The sequence below is a fragment of the Pelophylax lessonae genome (assembly GCF_965119305.1).
Source record: "Pelophylax lessonae genome assembly, chromosome: 11".
NCBI lineage: Eukaryota > Metazoa > Chordata > Amphibia > Anura > Ranidae > Pelophylax > Pelophylax lessonae.
This window is the reverse complement of record NC_138778.1, coordinates 55737080-55758320: the sequence shown is the minus strand read 5'-3', so window position 1 is coordinate 55758320 and position 21241 is coordinate 55737080. Positions and strand designations below refer to the sequence as shown.

General features: G+C 47.4%; 1 protein-coding gene across 2 annotated transcripts in view; it reads left to right on the top strand.

Moving 5' to 3' along the window:
* ELMO2 (engulfment and cell motility 2) overlaps positions 1–21241 on the top strand; it is a 186090-nt gene that overhangs the window by 95173 nt on the left and 69676 nt on the right. For both annotated transcript variants that reach the window (XM_082271363.1, XM_082271364.1), the window contains exons 2-3: positions 2137–2270; positions 4140–4180. In XM_082271363.1, the coding sequence (XP_082127489.1) occupies positions 2193–2270; positions 4140–4180 (119 nt within the window). In that variant the 5' untranslated portion in view covers positions 2137–2192. The remainder of the gene's footprint in view (positions 1–2136; positions 2271–4139; positions 4181–21241) is intronic.

Sequence of the window (21241 nt, the reverse complement as noted above, 5' to 3'; positions counted from 1 at the left end):
TGTTAAATGGCTCTATGGTCTTGGCCATTGTGCTGCAGCTCAGTTTCAGGGTCTTGGTAATCGTCTTATAGCTTAGGCCATCTTTTATGTAGAGAACCAATAATTTTTTCAGATCCTCAGAGTTCTTTGCCATATGGTGCCATGTTGAACTTCCAGTGACAAGAATGAGAGAGGGAGAGAGAGAGAGAGCTATAACCCCAAATTTAACACATAGTAACTACAATGGAGGGAGCAAAGTGGGACTTTAAAGGTGCAAATGATGGAGAAAAATCTGGATTCTCAAAAAATACACATTTTATTAAACATATAGAATTAGGACAAGACACAACATTAATTAAAATGTTAAAAGCAGAAAAATGCACTCGATAATATCAACTCTACATGTTTCGCCATCTTCATAATAGCTTCTTCAGGAGTTTTGATAGATATTTCTCGAGAGTAAACATTTCTAAATTGCAAAGGAAAAAACATGAGAATGGGACACATATAATTACAATAGGGCATATATCAATGGTCCTATATTGAATGCCCGCATAGATTTGCATAATTCTAATGCTAATGACAAAAAGTACCTTAAAGAGACCTGAACCTTTTCATTTGCCGGAGGGGAAGGCGACGTAGGTGCAGAGACAGGGGTGAATAGGGAGGAGGGGACTGAGATACCTGAACCCTTAAAGTTGACCCATAGAGGAGATGATGGCCAAGCCGAAAATAGCAACCAAATTTAACACAACTGCTCCCCATTCACACCTGAGACCTTGTAACACTAACATGTCACATGACATCGGGGAGGGAAAATGGCTAATTGGGCCCAATTTGGACATTGTCACTTAGGAGTGTACTCACTTTTGTTGCCAGCTGTTTAGACATTAATGGCTGTGTGTTAAGTTTGAGGGGACAGCAAATTTACACTCTTATACAAGCTGCACACTCACTAATTTACATTGTAGCAAAGTGTCATTTCTTCAGTGTTGTCACATGAAAAGTTAGAATAAACTATTTAAAAACATGTGAGTGGGGTACTCACTTTTGTGAGATACTGTATAAAAGTACTCAAACAGTTGGTAGAAGTCAGGCATGCATGTTAAAGTGGTGTTCCAGCTGGGGGGAAAAAATTAATTTGAATATATAGACACTTACCTGTCCAGCGAGCTCGCGATGTCGGCACCCCAGCTGATTTTTGGATTGGCTGCCAGGTGCTGATGCCGTCATTCCTTGTAGGGAAAACCGGCAGTGAAGCCTTTCGGCTTCACAGCCGGTTCCCTACTGCGCTCTCTAATTGGCCCGGCGGCGGGTAAAGGAGGAGGGGGACCAAACTTCCGAGGGATGGCGCCGCATCGTGGCACCGGAGGGTGGGAGGTAGCAGATCTGCAGAAGTTCCACTTTTGGGTGAAACTCCACTTAATTCCCTTCTCTAAGCAGTAACCAAAGGCTTGGACTGTCTATTCCTAACAGTTGATTGTCCCACTGAGACTGGTTGGCTCAACGTTTCATGGACAAGTCTGGAGTAGACCATTAATATACAATTTTTTTTTTTTTACAATTTGACAGTTTTTGACTCGTGTGGGGGAATCACAAGAGGTTTGACACTAATGGGGATGATTCTGTCTTTAAAGTGGAACTTCAATCTCTCAATCGTCATTGATTATTTTTAATCTTCATGCTGCTAGCATTAGTAAATAGATAGGGAAGTATAACAAGTTTACTTGTTTAAACACTTTTTTTACATTTCATTAGTTACTTTCTGGCTTAGGCAAAGATATCATACATTCCAGGAGTCTTCAGGAGGGGAGAAGGGGAGGAAGGATTTTCTCAGCTAAGACACCCTCCTGCCTGTATGCCTGAGCTAAGGGCATATGGATTCCAGGAAGTATTTGCTACATGAACCATCTGCCCTTACTCAAGATGGCCATGGCCAGAAATGCGAGGAGGGGTTTCAAAGGGATTTCTCAGCAAAATAAAGCATGGAGATATGGCTGGTTGCGGGAGTTTGCTTTTAATGTTAAAAATTAGTTAAATAGCATTTTTTTTATGCGGTGCTCAGATGCAGTGTAGTTCTGCTTTAAAGGTAAATGTTCTGATTTTTTTTTTCTTTTTTTCTGATAAATAATAAATTGTTTTTCTTTGTTTTTAAAGGTAGAGCTCTGTGAGTGGTCCAGCGGGCAGGCTGGACAGAAGAGCCACCGGAGGAAATGCCTCCACCGTTGGACATTGTGAAGGTAGCCATTGAGTGGCCTGGTGCTAATGCCCAACTGATTGAAATTGACCAGGTAAGAGTCTTGGGCTCAATAATAACTACCCCTGGAGGAGGGCAAAGGGGGTGACCACCACTGGATGAGTGTGAAGGGGGGGACCACCACTGGATGTGGGTAGGGAGGTTGACCACAACTAGCCAGGGGTGGGGAGGGTGAACACTATTGGCTTGGGGACATGTCCACCACTGGATAGGGGCAGGGTGGTGACTACTGCTGGATGGAGATGGGTTATCACTACTTGCTGGGAGCAGGTAGGCTGATGGGCACTGGTTGGGGTGGAGCATGGGGGGAATTGGGTGGTGACCACTACTGGATGGGGCAAGGAGGGTGATCAACACTGGATGGGGGGGCAGGGGGATGTGGGTGACCACTATGGGATGGGGATGGATTACCACCACTGGCTGGAGGTGGGTAACGTAACAGCCACTAGTTGGGGCAGGGAGGGTAATCACCGCTTGGTGTGAGGGGAGTGACCATCTATATACATTGCATGAACAGCAGTGACGCAGGAAAGAGAACTACTATCACTGGGTGCAGGGAGAATGACCACATGCAGAAATGAAAAGAGGAACCACCAACATCCATGTAAACAGGCTGACCATCACTGGCCCCATGGGGTGGCTTGTTGATTCAAGCTAGCCATGGGTAGAAAAATGCAAATGTATGCTTTAATGTAAGCTATTCTAGTAGTTTAGCTTACAAACGTACAAGATCTGGTCTCCTTTTTGGCTTGGTGCAACAACCACCCAAAGGCAAAATAAGTAAATTGAGGGTAATTTTAAAGCTTCTGTATCGTAAACGGCCACATAGGGTACTATAAATCATCACCACTGAATACAAGTGGACCGATCACCAGTTGACTTAGGATGGCCATAGAGGGAGTAAATTTCTTTCCTGCAACCACAACACAGACATTGACAGGGGACCGCGGAACCATTGTATTCTCCCGGCAAGGGGCGAACTGGCCAAGATTGGAACCGTCTATGGCAGGCCTTAGAGCAGCCTTTCTCAACCTTTTCAACACAGAGGAACCCTTGAAATTAATTTCTGGTCTCGGGGAACCCCTGCTAAAAATTAAAAGTCTACAACTCCTGACACGTTAGTGTGACAGTCAGTGGGAAGAATGCTCCTTACTCTTGTCATCATTGGGAAGAATTACCCCCTTACAGATAGCTAAAAGGAACCATTGCCTATTTCTCAACGAACCCTTAGCAACCTCAGGAGTAACCCTAGGGCTCCACAGAACCCTGGAAGAGAAAGCCTGCCTTAGAGCATGACCAAGATTCAAACCAAGGAGCCCCCATCAGCACCCCATTGACCACTACGATATTACCTCTAGAAAAAGTGGCTAACAATTGTCCATGCACATCTATTCTAGGCCACAGCCAAACTTTTGCAACTTGTTTCTACATTTTGGGCAAGTAATTAGTTGACTTAGCTCACCCTCAGCCCCCAGCCCTTCAGAGGGCTGTAAGGCTTACATTCACAATATTCAGAATTCACAATACGTGTAGTGCAGTGCATGTGACAGGCGTTGCCATTCATCACTGTGGAAGGTGCTTTTTGCTGGAGACTGCCCAGATACAATATTGTTTCTTTCTAACGCACAGAATTATATTGCAGAGGTACAAATGTAACCTACAGTATGTCTCGGTTGCAGATTTATACAGCCCTAACTGGTCATGGTAGAATTGCTGACTTTTCATTTTTCCCGAAGACTGCATGATGGACAACAAATAAATGAATATAAATTATTCAAAACCGCTTTCAATTGTATACCACACAGGAAAAACGGGGATGAAATCATTGTCAGGTCTTTTGAAGTCTCGTCTTCTCTATTGCTGTGTTTTAATCTTCTCTCATATTTAAACCTTTCTTTTACAGAAACGGCCACTGGCGTCGATCATCAAGGAGGTGTGCGATGGGTGAGTATACCATTGGGATCATCTTGTGTCTAATGCTGGCCATACACTATACGAAAAATCGTTCAAACTCATTTTCGAAAAACGAACACTCGGCCGTGTGAGCAGACGATCGTGCCATCATGTGATGACGATAAATCATTCAATGGACATAAATCCGTTTTAATTTTTTTTTCACATTTACCTAGTGCAAACAGTTTGGACGAGAAGATCATTAACCTTTCAATTTATTGTTCGTTCAGCAGAAAATTTCAAAACTTGTCCTTCGTTTTTTCGGCTCAAAAACATCACACCCGATTACCAATTCGTGCCCATTAACTGGCCGAAAAATGAGAGAACTCTCCAAATGACTGAATTTTCTCAGTGTATGGCCAGCATAAGTCACCATGCAGTGTACATCAATTAATTCTAAGCGGTTTCTTTAGACATCTCAGTATTGTTTTGTATTTAAAGGGAAAATGCACACTCATGAATGAAAGTGGAACTGGAGTTTAGTATTTAAATCTTTAAAACCCCCACAGTGCTTAATGTAACAATTTTATAAATGAATTAAGCTCCCAATATATATTGTATGGAGTGCTACATGCTTCCCTACGTACTAAATTCTACAGTGTTTAAAGTGATTCTAAAGGCAAACATTTTATGTTTTAAAATAACAAACCTGTTGTCATACTTACCAGTTCTGTGCAATGGTTTTGCACAGAGCAGCCCCAATCCACCTCTTCTTGTGCCCCCTACCAGCGCTCCTGGCTCTTTCCCTTTGCCTAGTGCTCCCAAAGCAAGCTGCTTGCTATGGGGGCACTCGTGCTTGCTCGCTCCTGAGCCAGCTCTGTGTGTCCATAGACACACAAAGCTCAGCTCAGCCTGCCCCTGCTCCCTCCTCACTGGCTGTGATTGACAGCAGCAGGAGTTTCTTAGCCAATGAGGAGGGGGAGAGTGGAGCTCTCATGCACATCATTGGATCGTGTTTAGGCTCAGGCAAATATAAGGGGGTGCTGGGGGAGGAGCTGTATGTCAAGGGTTTTTTTCCTGCATAAAATTCATTAAGTCTTTAGAACCTTTTTCCTGACTCACATGCTGGGATTGATGTCACATTTGCTTGTGCGTTCAACCAAACTGTCAAATCTTTAAATGACTGGTGTCATAACCGATCACATGTGCAGCATCATGGCAGTTTCAGATCAAATGGAGGTGAACATGGCAGCTTCCTTGGCTAAAAGGGATAGAAGGGTTTAATTCTGGTTTAATATTGTTTTTCTTATTAATTTTCCCTATCTCTGATACATATAAAGTGGAAAAAAAATGTCTTCTACACACTTCATTTATAAAAATGAGACAAAGAAAAATAATTTCAGAACTATTTCCACTTTTAATGTGACCTATTAACCATACAACTCAATTGAAAAACAAAACTGAAATATTTTAATTGGGGTGGGGGGTGGGGGGGAGTAAAAATAAAGGGTGGGGTGGGGGGAGTAAAAATAAAAAAAAAACTAAAATAATGTGGTTGCATAAGTGTGCACACCCCCTAATAACTGGGGATGTAGCTGTGTTCGGAATTACATTTAAACTCATGGTAAATAGGAGTCAGTACACACCTGCCATCATTTAAAGTGCCTCTGATCAACTACCAAATTAGGCTCCTTTCACACTATCCGTCCGTCGGACGGAGTCCGTTTTTCTCAGCGGGGGATCGAGCCGCCGATCCCCCGCTGAGCAGCAGGATGACCGCTGTGTCTCAGTGCTGTGTGCGGAGACACAGCTGTCAGTTCCCCATGCATCTCTATGGGGGAAATCGGATGGGAACGGACCGTCGGTCCGTTCTCATCCAATCCGATCCGCTGGACGGATGGAAAATAGGGTTTCCATCCGTCCCAGATTTGACGGATCGGATGTCAGTGGACATGTCTCCGCTGACATCCGATCCCCCATAGAGATGCATAGGGGGACCGTTCAGATCCGCCAAAAAAACGGACAGGCGGATCTGATCGGTCCGCCTGTGTGAAAGGGGCCTAAAGTTCAGTTGTTCTAGTGGGTCTTTCCTGACATTTTCTTAGTTGCATCCTACAGCAAAAGCCATGGTCCGCAGAGAGCTTCCAAAGCATCAGAGGGATCCTATTGTTAAAAGGTATCAGTCGGGAGAAGGGTACAAAAGAATTTCCAAGGCATTATATATACCATGGAACACAGTGAAGACAGTCATCATCAAAATGAGAAAATATGGCACAGCAGTGACATTACCAAAATTGGTTGTCTCTTCAAAATCAATGAAAAGACGAGAAGAAAACTGGTCAGGGAGATTACCAAGAGGCCTACAGCAACATTAAAGGAATAATTAATAACCTTTTTATAATAAAATCAAAAGGTGCTTCAACAAAGTATTAGTTTAGGGTTGTCCACACTTATGCAACCATATTATTTTAGGATTTTATTTTTATGTCCCTCCACCTAAAAGATTTCAGTTTGTTCAACTGAGTTGTACAGTTTATGGGTCACATTAAAGGTGGAAAAAGTTCTGAAATTATTTATTTTTGTCTCATTTTTTTGCACCACAGAAACCTGACATTTTAACAGGGATGTATAGACTTTTTATATCCACTGTAGCTACACCTTTAAGTTGTTGAAAATATTGATTTCCATACCAAAAATAATCATTAAGCTTCCGCAATTATAATGCTTTCATGATGAATCCTATTTGCTTTGGTTTTAATTACTTAAAAAAGTAATTTTAATTACTTATTTATTTATATTTATTTATAATTAATTAAAAAAGTAATTTTAATTACTTTTCTTTTCTAAGGACCGTTTTACTGCTTCTAAGTCATCCTTCTGATCAATGCTAGTATATAATGCATTCACATCAGTTGTTAGAATGCTGTCCTCACTGAAAACATTCTCTTTCAGAAGGGAGATTAATTCACCACTCTCCTTCAAGAAAGAGCTATGTTTTTCTTTTTTTTTTAACCAGTATACATATACTCCAATCCTCAAAAGTGTATCGATCCCACTAACCATAGGTCTCCCAAGCAGACTTTCAATATTTTTTGTATATTTGGTAAATATATGGTAGGAATCTTGGGGGCTTTTGTTACTAAGTATTTTGCTTCCCTCTTGAATTTTTTATTTCCTTCCTTTATCAATGCTTTCAACTTCTTTTTCAATTTTTGTGTGTGGTTTGACAAAACATGGTATGTATTATGTGCTGATTGTAGTCTGTTCATCTCTTCCTCATAGCCTTTTTTTTTTCAGACTTTATCTGCTGACCTAATTACTATATCTTTTTTGGACTCTAAATTTTTATCTCTTTATTTATGTGTCCCAGAGTCTTTTTGTGCAGATAAAAATAATCTGGACGTCCTTCCAAACAATGTTATGAGGCTCTGTAGATGCACCACTCCCCTCTTGTGATAGCGAAGTTAAATAGAGGGAAAAAGTTAAAAAAAATGATATTTATTATATACACATGACAAACCGCCTAGCAGCTTCCTCCACTCTGGAGCCGAGTATTATACCTGAGCTTTGCACCCAAGAACTAGACGACACTAGCTTAGGTGCAAACTGGAACTGACTCTTTATTGTAAATTCACACAGAACATATAACACACAAAGAGCTTGATCATATTATCCTAAACCATGCAAACTGTAAACAGTAATATCAGTACATCTAATAAACAGCTAACATACACATAAACAGTAATCTAATTAAACCTATAACATCCCACAATAGTTAAGTAACAATATGAAGTGGACACAATACTAGAAGACAGACAGAAACAATAGGTGACTCAATTAACAATGGGAATTCACACCTAGGAGGCACACAATGGTGAATTATACCATGAGAGAAAGACACCTTAGTAAACCGATGATGGCAGGTAACATCAGCATCAGGTTGTTTTGAGCTGATTATATTACAATCTATTCTGAGTCTAGAAGGGGGTAAAGCAGTCATTGCTGGTTTTGGCACAGAGGTCCCAAATCTGTATCCAGGTCCTAGGTTCCCAGAGTCTGTGTGTTTCTGGGAGACAATTTGAATTGCCATTATTTTATTTTCCAGGGTCTTTGCTTTCATAAAATATATAATTGTTTGGGGGTTTAAAGTAATTTTATAGCAGATGCTAACAAAAAATTAAAGAAATATCCTGGTAGACAAGTGGTAAAAGTGGAGATGCGCTCTTCTAGTACTTTGTGTTATTTGAGGTGGCTGAATTGTAAGTATCAATTTATAACCATAAGTATGCAGTCAGTGTTGACTAGCTTGTGCGTGGGAGAAAAGGGTAGAAGAGTTCTTGAGATCCACCCACGAGTATGGCTTTAAAATAAACAATATTTCTCACATCTTGTTCTATCGTCGTGTTTTTATCTTTTTGGTTTGTTTAATCGTTACTGATGCAACTTAACCAAATGCTTCTTCTTATTAACCTCTCAAAGAGAACCTGAGAAGTTAGAAATATAGAAGCGGCCTTTGTTGGCTGGTTTCTAAAGCCTGGTACACACCACTAGTTTTTTTTTTTCTGGGTTGAACGAAAAAAAACTTACAGCTCAGATGGGAGCCGCTGTACTAACAATCCAATGTTCCTTTATCAATGCTTTCAGCAATCTCCCCTTCTGTGTTATTGTGTGCTGACACAGGGATGATCCCCCCCCCCCCCCCCCCGCCAGACCACTCCTGATCGGGAGGCTGGTTTTAGAGGATGCACGTCCGACAGAAGTCGGCCCAGCTGCCATAAGCACAGGCCAAATGTGGGACATTTTTTTTGAACCGGACGATGCTATCTGACATTCGGCCTGTGTGTACTAGATTTAAGGGTGCAGGTTCTATAGCTGTGATCCGGAGCAAATAAGCAACTGACCCAGAAAAAGCAGGATGGGCATGCAAACTTTTGAGACATCACTGTCTGCATGCTTGTTTTAGGTCTTTTACTCACTACCTACTGAAGTGAGGATGACTGCTGGAGAGCCTGTAACCACCAAGTGGCATCAACCAGATTTCTGTCTTTAATGGTTAAGGTGTATCTAGACCCAAAAACAGATCAATAAGGAGAGCCAGCAACTTGCACATCCCTATCAAAGTCTTTATTTAGCTACAGAATAGTGAAGATAAGAACCGCTTACATGTTCCGGCAAATAGCATTATGCTGCTCATACACTATACGAAAAATCGTTCAATCTCGTTTTCGAATAACGAACATTCAGCCATGAGAGCATACGATAGTGCCTGCATGCATGTAATGACTGAATTTCAAACGATAAATCATTCAATGGACCTAAATGAATCAGTTTTTCGTTTGTTTTGTCACATATGCGCAGTGCAAACAGTTCAAACATTTCAATTTTTAACGGACAAGTAATACATTAATCACTTAAAGATGAAATAAACTCTTCCCTTTTTTTTCTTTTCTTTCTCCTTCCCTGCAAAGTAAATCATAATGTGCTAGTATGCATCGCATACTAGCACATTATGGAACACTTACCTCCAAATGAAGTCCTCGTCGTCCCCGCTGGTGGCCGCATCCATCTTCTGCCGTCTTCCTTCCTGGTTTTTTGGACTCCGGCTATGCTACTGGACAGGAGTCGCGTGACGTCACTCCCTCGCATGAGCCGCCAGTTACGGTACAGGGCTCTGAAGAAACAGCACGAGCGGCCGTTTCTTCAGAGCGCATGCACCGATGACGTCATCGGCTGCATGAAATGTAAATACCTCCTAAACGGTGCAAGTTTAGGAGATATTTACAGTACCTATAGCTAAGCCTTATTAAAGGCTTACCTAGAGGTAAAAGTTCCAATAGTGGGCTTACAACCACTTTACGGATTAGGCCTATTTCCGACACTTGTTGTTTACAAGTTAAAATCAGTATTTCTCTATCGCTCATTGACAGACGTAGTCCTCGGTGATACAGCACCTTCGGGTTATGTTGCCTCCACAGGAGTAGGACTAGACAGGAAATAAAATGCTCTGGCCACACCCTAGGGGCAGTCCCAGAGGGTATATCCTCCCTCTCTCTGCCTCAGCAAATCAGTTTTTTTCTGTCTAGTCAGGAGTAAGGACCTAGATACCTTGCTGGGATCTTCGGTCCTGGCAGGATTTTTTTTCTTAGAAAATAATTTTTTAAGACAGCTTTTTTTTCTCCAGTGTTCCTGTGAGATCTTCAAGCAAGAAAGCTGAACTGGGCGACGGGCGGGATGTTGAGATCCAGTGGTCACCCCAGTTCAGCCTACGAGCGCGTGCAGGCCATAGCTCCGCGCTGGGTCGGCCGCGACATAGTCCCACTGGACGGGGACTGACCCTGCGAGTTAAACGTCTCGCTGAAACGCCAAAGACCATGAGTCACGGCGCCCGTATTGGTCGACAGCCCTCCTACCTCGGTGGAGAGGGGTACTGTCAGGAGTTGGCGCCCGCCTGGTTCCGGTATGGTGAGTAGTATGTTCCCCCCTTTCCCCCTGACGGGTCTTGTGGTGAACGCGGGCCCCTCTCTGTAATGGTAAGGATGGGTTCCCCTCTATCCTACAACATGTCACAGATCCCCCTAATTGAGTGTGATTTTTGTGTACAAGAAGCCAGGAGGCTTGGTTTGGGAGCTGACAATCTAATTGTAAAAATGTGTAAATGATTGTAGTCAGTGGCAGTACTAGAACTTTACTGTGATAGTATAAGGTATCCTACCTGTCAGTAGCCACAGGGCGATGTCTATACATGTATACTGCATTCCAGATCATTCCTCCAGCTAAGCAGCGGACCGCATACGGCCCGCTAGGGTCCGGTACCTCCGACCACGCTGACCACCATGAGGGTGAAGGGTTGTGAGGCCGAGATCCTGATGCAGACATGCCGCTATTCTGTGCAGGCCGCCACCATTGTCTGGTAGATCGCACGAGGCCGCCATTTTGGTGTAGCCTCGTGTCTCCAGCATGGGGGTGGCCATGTTTGAGGTGACTCAAACACCTCATGGAGCCAGGGGGAGGAGCCGGCAGGCGTGTTAAGGGGCGGAGCCGCCTCTTTTACCCAGGAAATAGGGCCAAAGACTTCCTGTCTGTAACAAGACAAGCACTGAGCAAGCTGATGAAAACTTCTGTGCATCAGGGATGAGCCTTGGGGTCTGTCTCTCTCTGTGGGGTCCAAAAAGGCAGGTAACACTGAGGGGCGCTGTTGCGACTGGGGGACACAAAAAAAAAAAAAAACGTTTTTTTTTTACTTTGTCATTTTTTGTCGCTGGCAAGTGTCTTGTATAATCATTGACCCTGCCGCATAGGTATCCCCACCTGATCCCCTCAAGGTGGCCGCAGGACCCTCCAGTACCCCACTTGTTTTTAATGCATTATCGGCAATTTTGGAGTCTTTGGTATCCCGGGTGGAGGTGGCCTGTCAGGGACGGGGGTCAAGTAGCGACCCCCGCCTACCCCTATTGTTTATCAGATACTTCAGATACGGATTCGGAACTGGTCAATGCAGTTGCAGGTCCCTCCTAGGGGGCTGTTGTCTCAGGTAATATCTCCTCAGCAGTGAGGAGCACGTTTCTGCCTCCGCCATAGCACAAGAGTGGTGGATGCACTAGTTGTGTCCGTCCGGGAAACCTTTAGTCTTGAGGTTACACCGGCAGAGGTAGCTGAGACTGAGATTCCTTTTTGGTACTTGTTAGCCTACCAAAAGGGCGAAGGATTTTCCTTTACCCAAATGGGGTCGTTTTGAAACGAACCCATGTTATTTCCAAACGCATGGCTAGGTGCTATCCGTTTGAGGAATTCCTCTTTATAGGATAGACGGTACCACCTGCTGTCTTGCCACAGACTGTTAGGATAAAAAGACCTCGTAACTAACGAGGACCTTCCTTTTCTGCTCATATAGAGTTGTTCGTTCCGCGAGGGCGGGCGATAAGGCGAAACCCTCCAAAGCCCCTTTAGAGGGGTTTCAAAGGGCGCTGGTCGGGTAAACAAAGAGTCCGGCTCAGCCAAGCCTGAAGAATATAGCCTGATGCGCCCCTACCCATCTCTGGGGTGGGGGGGGGATGTCTTCACCGGTTTCTGGAGGACACAGGATCTAGTTTCGATCACTTCCACCGGTGCGATTCTGCCCTTCTAACATTGAACGGTTTCAGGGGTTCTATTCGAACCTATTCACAATGCCCAGGAAAGAGGGCAAGGTGCGTCCAAAACTGGACTTGGGAAGAAATAGAGTCCATCCGTACAGTGGTGGCCTCCCTGCATAAAAGAGATTTCCTGGCGTCCATAGACATATAGGATGCCTATCTTTATATCCCCATCATCGCAGGACATCAGCGTTTTTTCGCTTTCCCAAAGATCATCCCTGGTTCCCACCAGGAGACTGAACTATCTGGGCCTAAGGTTGGATACATCCTGGGCAAGAGAGTTTCTCCTTGCTGGGAAACTCCAGAGGGTTCAGTCAACGATTCGGATGTTGCTGTCCGTCAATTGGCTGGGACTGATGGTGGCCTTCTTAGAGGCAGTACCGTATACCCAGTCTCATACCCGAATTCTCCTGAAGGAGATTCTTTTTTAATGGAATCAGAATTCCGATTCCCTGGACAATCGGATCCGGTTGAGCGAGCGGACCAGGAAGTCTCCGATGCTCAACCAGGGGAAGTAATTTCTTCCGATAGTATCCAGATTACCAATAAGGGTATCGGAACTGAGAGCGATCAGATTTTGTCTGATTTACTGGATCGAGCAGCTCTAGAGCAGCCCGATTCGGATCCAATCGCATATGGCCTCTTCATCCAGAGGTTTTTTTCCCTAGCTGTCCCTTCATTGGGACATCCCGGATGTGGATCTGTTGGCACCTTGGCCTAACAGGAAGGTGCGGAGGTTTGTAGCTCGCGCCACGATCCTCTAGCGGACGCAGCAGAAACGCTGATCGCCCCGTGGGGGCAGTATCAGCTACGGCATGCCTTCCATCCTCTCACGTTGCTGCGGGAACTTCTTCGCAGGATAGAGGTGGAGGGAATTCCAGTTATTCTGGAAATTCTGGATTGACCTCGTCAAGCCTGGTACGCCGACTTGGCGAGGCTAGTCGCGGACGCTCCTTGGAGACTTCCTCTCAGGGAGGATTTGCGGTCTCAGGGACCGATCTTCCATCTTGCTTTACAGTCGCTGGCTTAATGGCCTGGCCATTGAGACCCAGGTACTGAAGGACAAGGGAGTGTCAGCTTCAGTTATTCCTACCTCCAGTTAAAGCAAGGAAAGCGACTTCCAGCACATGGAAGTCTTATATTGCATGGTGTGAATCTATTGGATTTCCCCCACAGACCTATTCGGTGACCCGAATTTTGGTCTGTCTGCAACAAGGGGTTGAGCAGAAACTATCCTTGAGCACGATCAAGGGTCAGGTTTTCGGCGTTAGCAATCTTCTTTCAAGAAACCTTTGGCTAATCATTCCTTGGTGCGGAATTTCATCCAGGGGGTGCGACATCTGGCTCCGCCAGTGCGCGCACCCTTACCGCCTGGTATCTTAATTTAGTGTGGTCGGTTCTTCAGAAACTTCTCTTTGAAGATATTAGGGAGATTCCCTTGCTTACATTCCCAGAAGGTGGCCTTCTTGGTGGCCATTACTTCTCTACGCAGGGTGTCAGAACTGGCCGCATTATCCTGTCGTTCCCCAGATCTGGTGGTTCATAGGGATAAGGTGGTTCTTCTTCCGAATCCATCCTTCCTTCCTAAAGTGGTTTTCGTAAGACGGACTCACTTTTTGTGATCACGGATAGCCCTTGAAGGGGGTTGCCTGTGTCTGCCGCGACCATATCTACATGGATCAGTCAGATGGTGGTACAGGCTTATTCTATTAAGGGTCGGAATCCTCCGTTCCCTGTTAGGGCGCACTTCACTCGAGCGCTCAGTACTTCCTGGGCCTTTCGCCATCAGGCGTCAGTGGTCCAGGTATGTAAAGCGGCCACCTGGTCGTCGGTACATACCTTTTCAAAATTTTATAAAATTGATGTGATGGCATCGGCGGATGCCTCATTTGGCCGCAAGGTTTTGCAGGCCGCAATTTGAGGAGACCGGTGGTCTACCTCGAGGGGTTTTTTTCTGTTTGAAAATTTTTTTGTTGAGTCTCATCATTAAGGATGAGCATTGTAAACTTCTAGTTGGCACCGGTTGGGCCTTCTAGATTTGGATTTGATTTCCATTTTCCCACCCCTCATTTGTGATACTGCTCTGGGACTTCCCGAAGGTGCTGTATCACCGAGGACTACGTCTGTCAATGAGCGATAGAGAAAAATGGATTTTTGTAAAATCTTACCGTAAAATCCTTTTCTCTTAGCTCATTGACAGACGTAGTACCCGCCCCTCTGTTTTTTTGAGTTGGGTTGGGTTAAATTCTCTAAAGACTGCTTTTATGACATAACGGAATTTTTGTAAAATCTTACCTGTAAAATTCCTTTCTCTGAGTCCTCCGACAGTCGCCGCCTCTTCATATTCGTCACATATGGGGTATTAGACTTTGCTCCGAAGGAGTAGCTAGGCAACAGAATATGTTAACAATAAAGCTTTAACATATCCCACCCTCAAGGGGTGGTCCCCTCAGTCAATACCCTCCTACTTCCTGCAACCATATCTCAGTTTTAGTGGAATAGCAGTAGAGTATACATTCAAACCCCAAAAGAGGGGCGGGGGCGGCGACTGTCGGAGGACTCAGAGAAAGGAATTTTACAGGTAAGATTTTACAAAAATTCCGTTTTCTCTTACGTCCTCCGACAGTCGCCGCCTCTTCATATTCGTCACATATGGGGACGTCCCAAAGCAGTGCAAACATGATGGGTGGGAAACGCATCCGCGCCGAAAGGCAACGCAGTCTCCACATCAAAGAAAGGAACCTTACCAAAGGAAGGAAACCAGCTGGGCAACAGCAAAAATAAGTGCTCAACAGGAGCAACAACCCAGGAAAAGACAAAAAAACCAGGGGATACAAAAAACTATCCCAACAGCCAGGAGTCCCCAACAAGGGACCCTATGGAACAGCCGCACTAAGAACCTTGCGGCCAAAGGAAGCATCCGCCGATGCCTGAACATCTACTTTGTAGAATTTTGTGAAAGTGTGTACGGTCGACCAAGTCGCCGCCTTACACACCTGGGCTACAGAAGCCCCATGACGGCAGGCCCAAGACGTACTCAGTGATCTAGTAGAGTGCGCCTTCACAGGCACAGGGGGAACCTTCCCCTGCAAGGCATAGGCCTGTTCAATGGTCTGCCTGATCCATTTGGCGATGGTAGAGGCCGAAGCCGCCATGCCCGTCCGAGGACCCTCTGGAAGAACAAACAAGGAGTCCGTCCTACGAAAAGACTCAGTCGATTTAAGGTAAACCCTTATCGCCCGAACAACATCCAGAGAGTGCAATCTCACCTCCTTCGGATGTTTAGGCTTCGTGCACAACGAAGGCAAAACAATATCCTCGTTAAGATGGAATTCCGAAACTCGTTTCGGTAAAAAAGAAGGCTTAGGTCGCAAGACCACCTTATCCAAATGAACAACCATGTACGGAGACTTGCAGGACAAAGCCGCCAGTTCCGACACTCTGCGAGCCAAAGTGATCGCCACCAAAAAGGCGACCTTTTTGGACAACATAGACAACGAGATCTCCCTGATCTGTTCAAAAGGAGCACGTTGTAACACAGAGAGAACGAGATTCAAGTCCCAAGGGGGCAAAGGATCCCTCCTAGGAGGAACCAGATGCCGCACACCCTGAAGAAAAGTGCCAACCAAGGAGTTGGAAGCCACGGGACGTTGAAACAGAACGGCCAGCGCCGACACCTGACCCTTTATCGTAGCCAGCGCCAAACGCTGATCGACACCCGTCTGAAGGAAAGACAGCACACGGGAAACCGAGTACGTGCGGGGTGAAAACCCCCTGGACTCACACCAGGCAAAATAGGCCTTCCAAGTACGGTAATAAACCTTCCCCGAGGAAGACTTCCTCGCGTTGATCAAAGTATGAACGACCTCTGGAGAGAGACCCTTCTCCTTCAGGACCTCGGTCTCAACAGCCAGGCCGTCAAAGCCAGCGACTGTAAAGCAGGATGGTAAATCGGTCCTTGAGACAGTAGATCGTCTCGAAGAGGCAGACGCCAAGGGACGTCGACCGCCAGATTCACGAGGTCTGCGTACCAGGACCGGCGAGGCCAGTCCGGTGCCACAAGAATCACCGTGCTGCGTTCCGAGTGCAACCTGCGAAGGAACCTGGACAGCAACTGAATCGGTGGAAACGCGTACATCAGCCTGTACTGATGCCACGGGGCCACTAACGCGTCCGACGCGTCTGCCCGAGGGTCGCGCGTCCTTGCCACGAACCTCTTTACCTTGTAGTTGAGGCGAGACGCGAACAGGTCCACATCTGGAAGACCCCACTTCGCGCACAACATCTGGAAGACAGCCGGGTGGAGAGACCATTCCCCCTGATCCAGGGTCTGGCGACTCAGATAGTCCGCCTGCCAGTTCTCCACTCCCGGAATGTGAACCGCCGTTATCGCCGGGACATGAGTCTCGGCCCAAGACAGAATGTCGGCCACTTCTCGAGCCGCTCGGGCACTCCTGGTGCCCCCTTGGTGGTTGATGTAGGCCACCGCCGTGGCATTGTCCGTCTGCACCCGAACCGGGCAGCCCTGCAGCCGGTCCGTCCAGCGATGAAGACAGAGTCTTATCGCACGCAATTCCAGAATGTTGATCGGGAGGGAAGACTCCCCCTCCGACCAGGTCCCCTGGGCGGACAGAACGCCCAGAACACCACCCCAGCCCGACAGGCTGGCATCCGTGGTGATTATCGTCCACGAGATCGGACGAAACGACTTGCCCCCGGACACCAACGGGGACTGGAGCCACCACAGAAGGTTTTCCCTGGTGCGATGACTCAACGAGATCTGAAGATCCAGAGATTGAGGTCGCCCGTCCCACCTGGACAGGATCTCCGCTTGGAGACCCCGCGTGTGAAACTGCGCGAAAGGAATCGCCTCGAAGGCCGAGACCATCAATCCCAGACATCTCATACCCGTCCGCAGAGACGAGTGTGGAACGTCCCTGAGGGACCTGACTTCCTCCTGAAGAGTCCTGAGTTTGTCTTCCGGCAGGAAGACCTTCGCCTGCACCGAGTCCAGTATCATTCCCAGATAGGGGAGACGAACCGACGGACTCAGTGTCGACTTTGGAACATTTATCGTCCAACCGAACTCCTGCAGAGTTTGCATCGTGACAGACAGGTCCTTCTCCAGACCCTGTCTGGTCGCAGACCGAACCAGAATGTCGTCCAGATACCCCAGGACAGAAATGCCCTGGGCTCTCAACAATGCCAGAACCGGTGCAAGCACCTTGGTGAAGACCCGCGGAGCCGAGGCGAGCCCAAAGGGCAACGCCACAAACTGGTAGTGATCCTCCGCAATGGCAAATCGAAGGTACCTCTGATGACCCTCGAATATGGGGATGTGAAGGTACGCATCCTTCAAATCGATGGAGGCCATGAATTCCCCCGGAACCAGGGCAGCCACCACCGAGCGCAGGGATTCCATGCGGAACTTGCGAACCCGCACAGAGCGGTTCAGAGCTTTCAAGTCCAGAATCGGACGAACCTTGCCCTCCTTCCTGGGCACGGTGAACAGATTGGAATAAAACCCCCGAAATCTGTCCCGATGAGGCACCGGAACCACCACTCCCTGAGCCCTCAGGTCCCGCACCGCCAGGTGCAGATCCCGCAGGCGCTCCGGAGACAGTTGAAGATTTGAGGGAAAGAATCTGCTCTCCGGCCGAGAGAGAAACTCGATCTTGTAACCAGATCGAACGATTTCCAGAACCCATCTGTCCCTCACACGGGCCAACCAGGGCTGAAGAAAACCGAGCAAGCGTCCCCCCACCCCAAAACTGGGTGAGGGCGCCCCTTCAGGCCGAACTGTTATGGGCCGCAGGTCCGGATTGGCCGGACTTCTGTTTCCCAGACCAGGGCTTCTTCTGAGAGCCTTGGCCTTTGAACGGCTTGCCCTTGTAGTGCGGCCGAAAGGCACGAAAGGACCCCTGAGGGGGCCGAAAATTAGCATGCTTCTTCCCAGAAGCCCCCTTAGCCTTGGGGAAATGGGGCAAGAGAGTGCTCTTACCCCCGGTGATCCCCTTAATCAACACATCCAGGGACTCCCCAAAAAGGCGAGACCCATCATAAGGCAGATTGGCTAAGGTTTTACGTGAAGATTGGTCCACCGACCAACATTTCAACCAAACCAGGCGGCGATACAACACCGCCACGCTGTGCACACGTGCAGCCAACGGAATCAGGTCCAGGTCCGCATCACACAGATACATGACACCCTGGTGGATCTGATCCACCATATCCAGGGTCGCCGCCGAGGCCGAATCGGCCACCAGGACGCGCCTAAGCATCTGCGTCCAACTTGCGATCGCCTGGGCCGCCATGAGAGAAGCAAACAGAGCCTTAAGCATAGAACCCGTAACAGAATAAGTATGACGGGCAAGAGACTCCAGTCTCCTATCCGTGGCATCACGGAAAACAGGGGATCCCTCTGCAGGGATCGCAGTGGCTTTGTTCAAAACCGCAATAGCATGATCCACTGGCGGAGGCACACACCACCGTTCATCAGTGGCAGGCGAGAAAGGAAACGCAGCTTAAATTTACTTGGTACCGCAAAAGGCTTGCGCAAATCGCGCCATTGGTCCTTAACAGCGCGCTGAAAATCAGCATTGCAGGGAAAAACCTGCGGCGTCCTGCGTTTTCTCTGCGTCCCATAAGCCGCCAAGGCAGCCGGGGGACACACCTCGTCCTGCAAACGTAGCGTCTGCTTAATGGAAGCAATCAACTCATCCATGATTGCAAGCTCTTCAGGCGAGCCAGGGGGAGAATTATCAACCCCCTCAACTTCAGCCTCTACCTCAGACCCCACTAGATCAAGAGAGGAGCGGGACCCCGATAGGGGGGTCCCTGCCAGAACAGCCCCATCACCTTCACCCTCAGAATCAGAGGACAGAGCAACTCTGGGCCGTTTAGTAGATTGAGCAGCCACCAGCATTTGCACCTGTGCAGCAAGGCCAGCCACAATAGTGGCTAAATCCCCCCCTGGGGGGGAAACAGCGGTCCCCTGGCTTTCCACCAATACTGTGGGAAACTTGCCCTCCTGAGAATCCATTGCCCCTGTATGCCAGACAACCAAGGGTAACTGCCCCCTTACAGCAAGCGCGGCAAGCGCAGCCCACCGCACCACACTCAGGCACAATGAGACCCCCACAGGGAATATACAGACTGAATACAGGCAATGGAACACAGGAATAGAAGGATAAAACCTGAGGAGACTCTGCCGCTGCTGCTGCCTCGATCGGTGCTTCCAGGAGAGAGGAAGTGATGCTGCCAGGGCGCTCTATGTAAGCCTATGGAGGCTACAAGAAAATGGCCGCCGTGCATGTAAACCATGCGGCCGGAGCGGGCGCCGGTAAAATGGCGTCGTTTGGCGCCGAAATCGCCGCTCCACAGTGCATAAAATCACACACAATTTTATCCCATTATATGGATACATGTTAGATCGCCGCAGCGATCGCTGTATATGCCCCAACATGCCATTAAAAACATGCCCCACAGCACACAGCTCCTCACACTGCCCAGCCTGACATACTCAGTGTCATACAGCTCCCCCCCCCCCCCTTGCAGCCCACAGCATGCAGCCGAGAGATAGGGAGACAAGCAGTGTGATTCAAAGGCAGGTTACACAGTCCCAGACTGAGACCCCCCCAGACAGACAGGTCCCCACATAAATACACTTACCTCACATGGCGTGGGGAACCCGCACAGGCGAACAAGCCGCTGCACATGAGGCAGGGAGAGTCGCAATACAAGACGCACACAATGGCGGTTCAGAAACCGCACAGCGTCCGGAGAGGTAGCCACCTCACCAATCATCCCTGCACCGAACAGGGATGGGTCGTTCACTGTGCCAGGAGCGTTACCTGGCTGAACGCTCGATGGCAGACTGGGAAGCCACTGACCCACGACCTGCGACCAGGGGGATCAGCCCGAGACCCAGTCTGCATGATCCTCTTCGTCCGAAGAACTAACTAATGCTGACAAAAATAACAGCTAAGTAAAGGTAGAGAGAAAACTCAAACAAAATATTAAAAAGAAGAAAGAGTCTGGGACAAAAAGTCCCAGCACAGAGAGAGCCAGCCACTCCTGACAAGCTAGACATTAAAAACTGAGATATGGTTGCAGGAAGTAGGAGGGTATTGACTGAGGGGACCACCCCTTGAGGGTGGGATATGTTAAAGCTTTATTGTTAACATATTCTGTTGCCTAGCTACTCCTTCGGAGCAAAGTCTAATACCCCATATGTGACGAATATGAAGAGGCGGCGACTGTCGGAGGACGTAAGAGAAAACTGATTTGCTGAGGCAGAGAGAGGGAGGATATACCCTCTGGGACTGCCCCTAGGGTGTGGCCAGAGCATTTTATTTCCTGTCTAGTCCTACTCCTGTGGAGGCAACATAACCCGAAGGTGCTGTATCACCGAGGACTACGTCTGTCAATGAGCTAAGAGAAAAGGATTTTACGGTAAGATTTTACAAAAATCCATTTTTCTCTTACGTCCTCCGGCTGTCGCCGCCTCCTCTAAGTCATCACTGTTGGGTATTGTCTTCCCATCCGCAGGAATAGCTAGGCATATAGACTTAGTCCAAAGACAAAAGGCATTAGCATATACACACCCATGGGGGCTGTCCCATCTGGTCAATACCCCCCCTGCATCACCACTCCCAACTCAGTTTTAATCTGTCTAGCGTCAGGAATAGTCAGGCTTCCCTTGTGCTGGGGCTTCAGTCTCAGCCTTCCTAATCTTTTATTTGATTTTCTTTGAAAAGAAATGTCAGTTTTTTCTTTTACTTTACTAGCTGTTTATTTTGTCAGCTTCTAGTGTTAGTCTTCTCTTCGGATGAAGATGGATCATGCGGTGCTGGGATTCGGACTGACCGCCCTGGTTCTCCAGGGCACAGAGGGTCAGATTGACCCCCAGCCTGCCATTGAGCGTTCAGCTATGGTTCGCCCTGGCATTACGAATGACCCATCCCTGTTCGCTACAGGG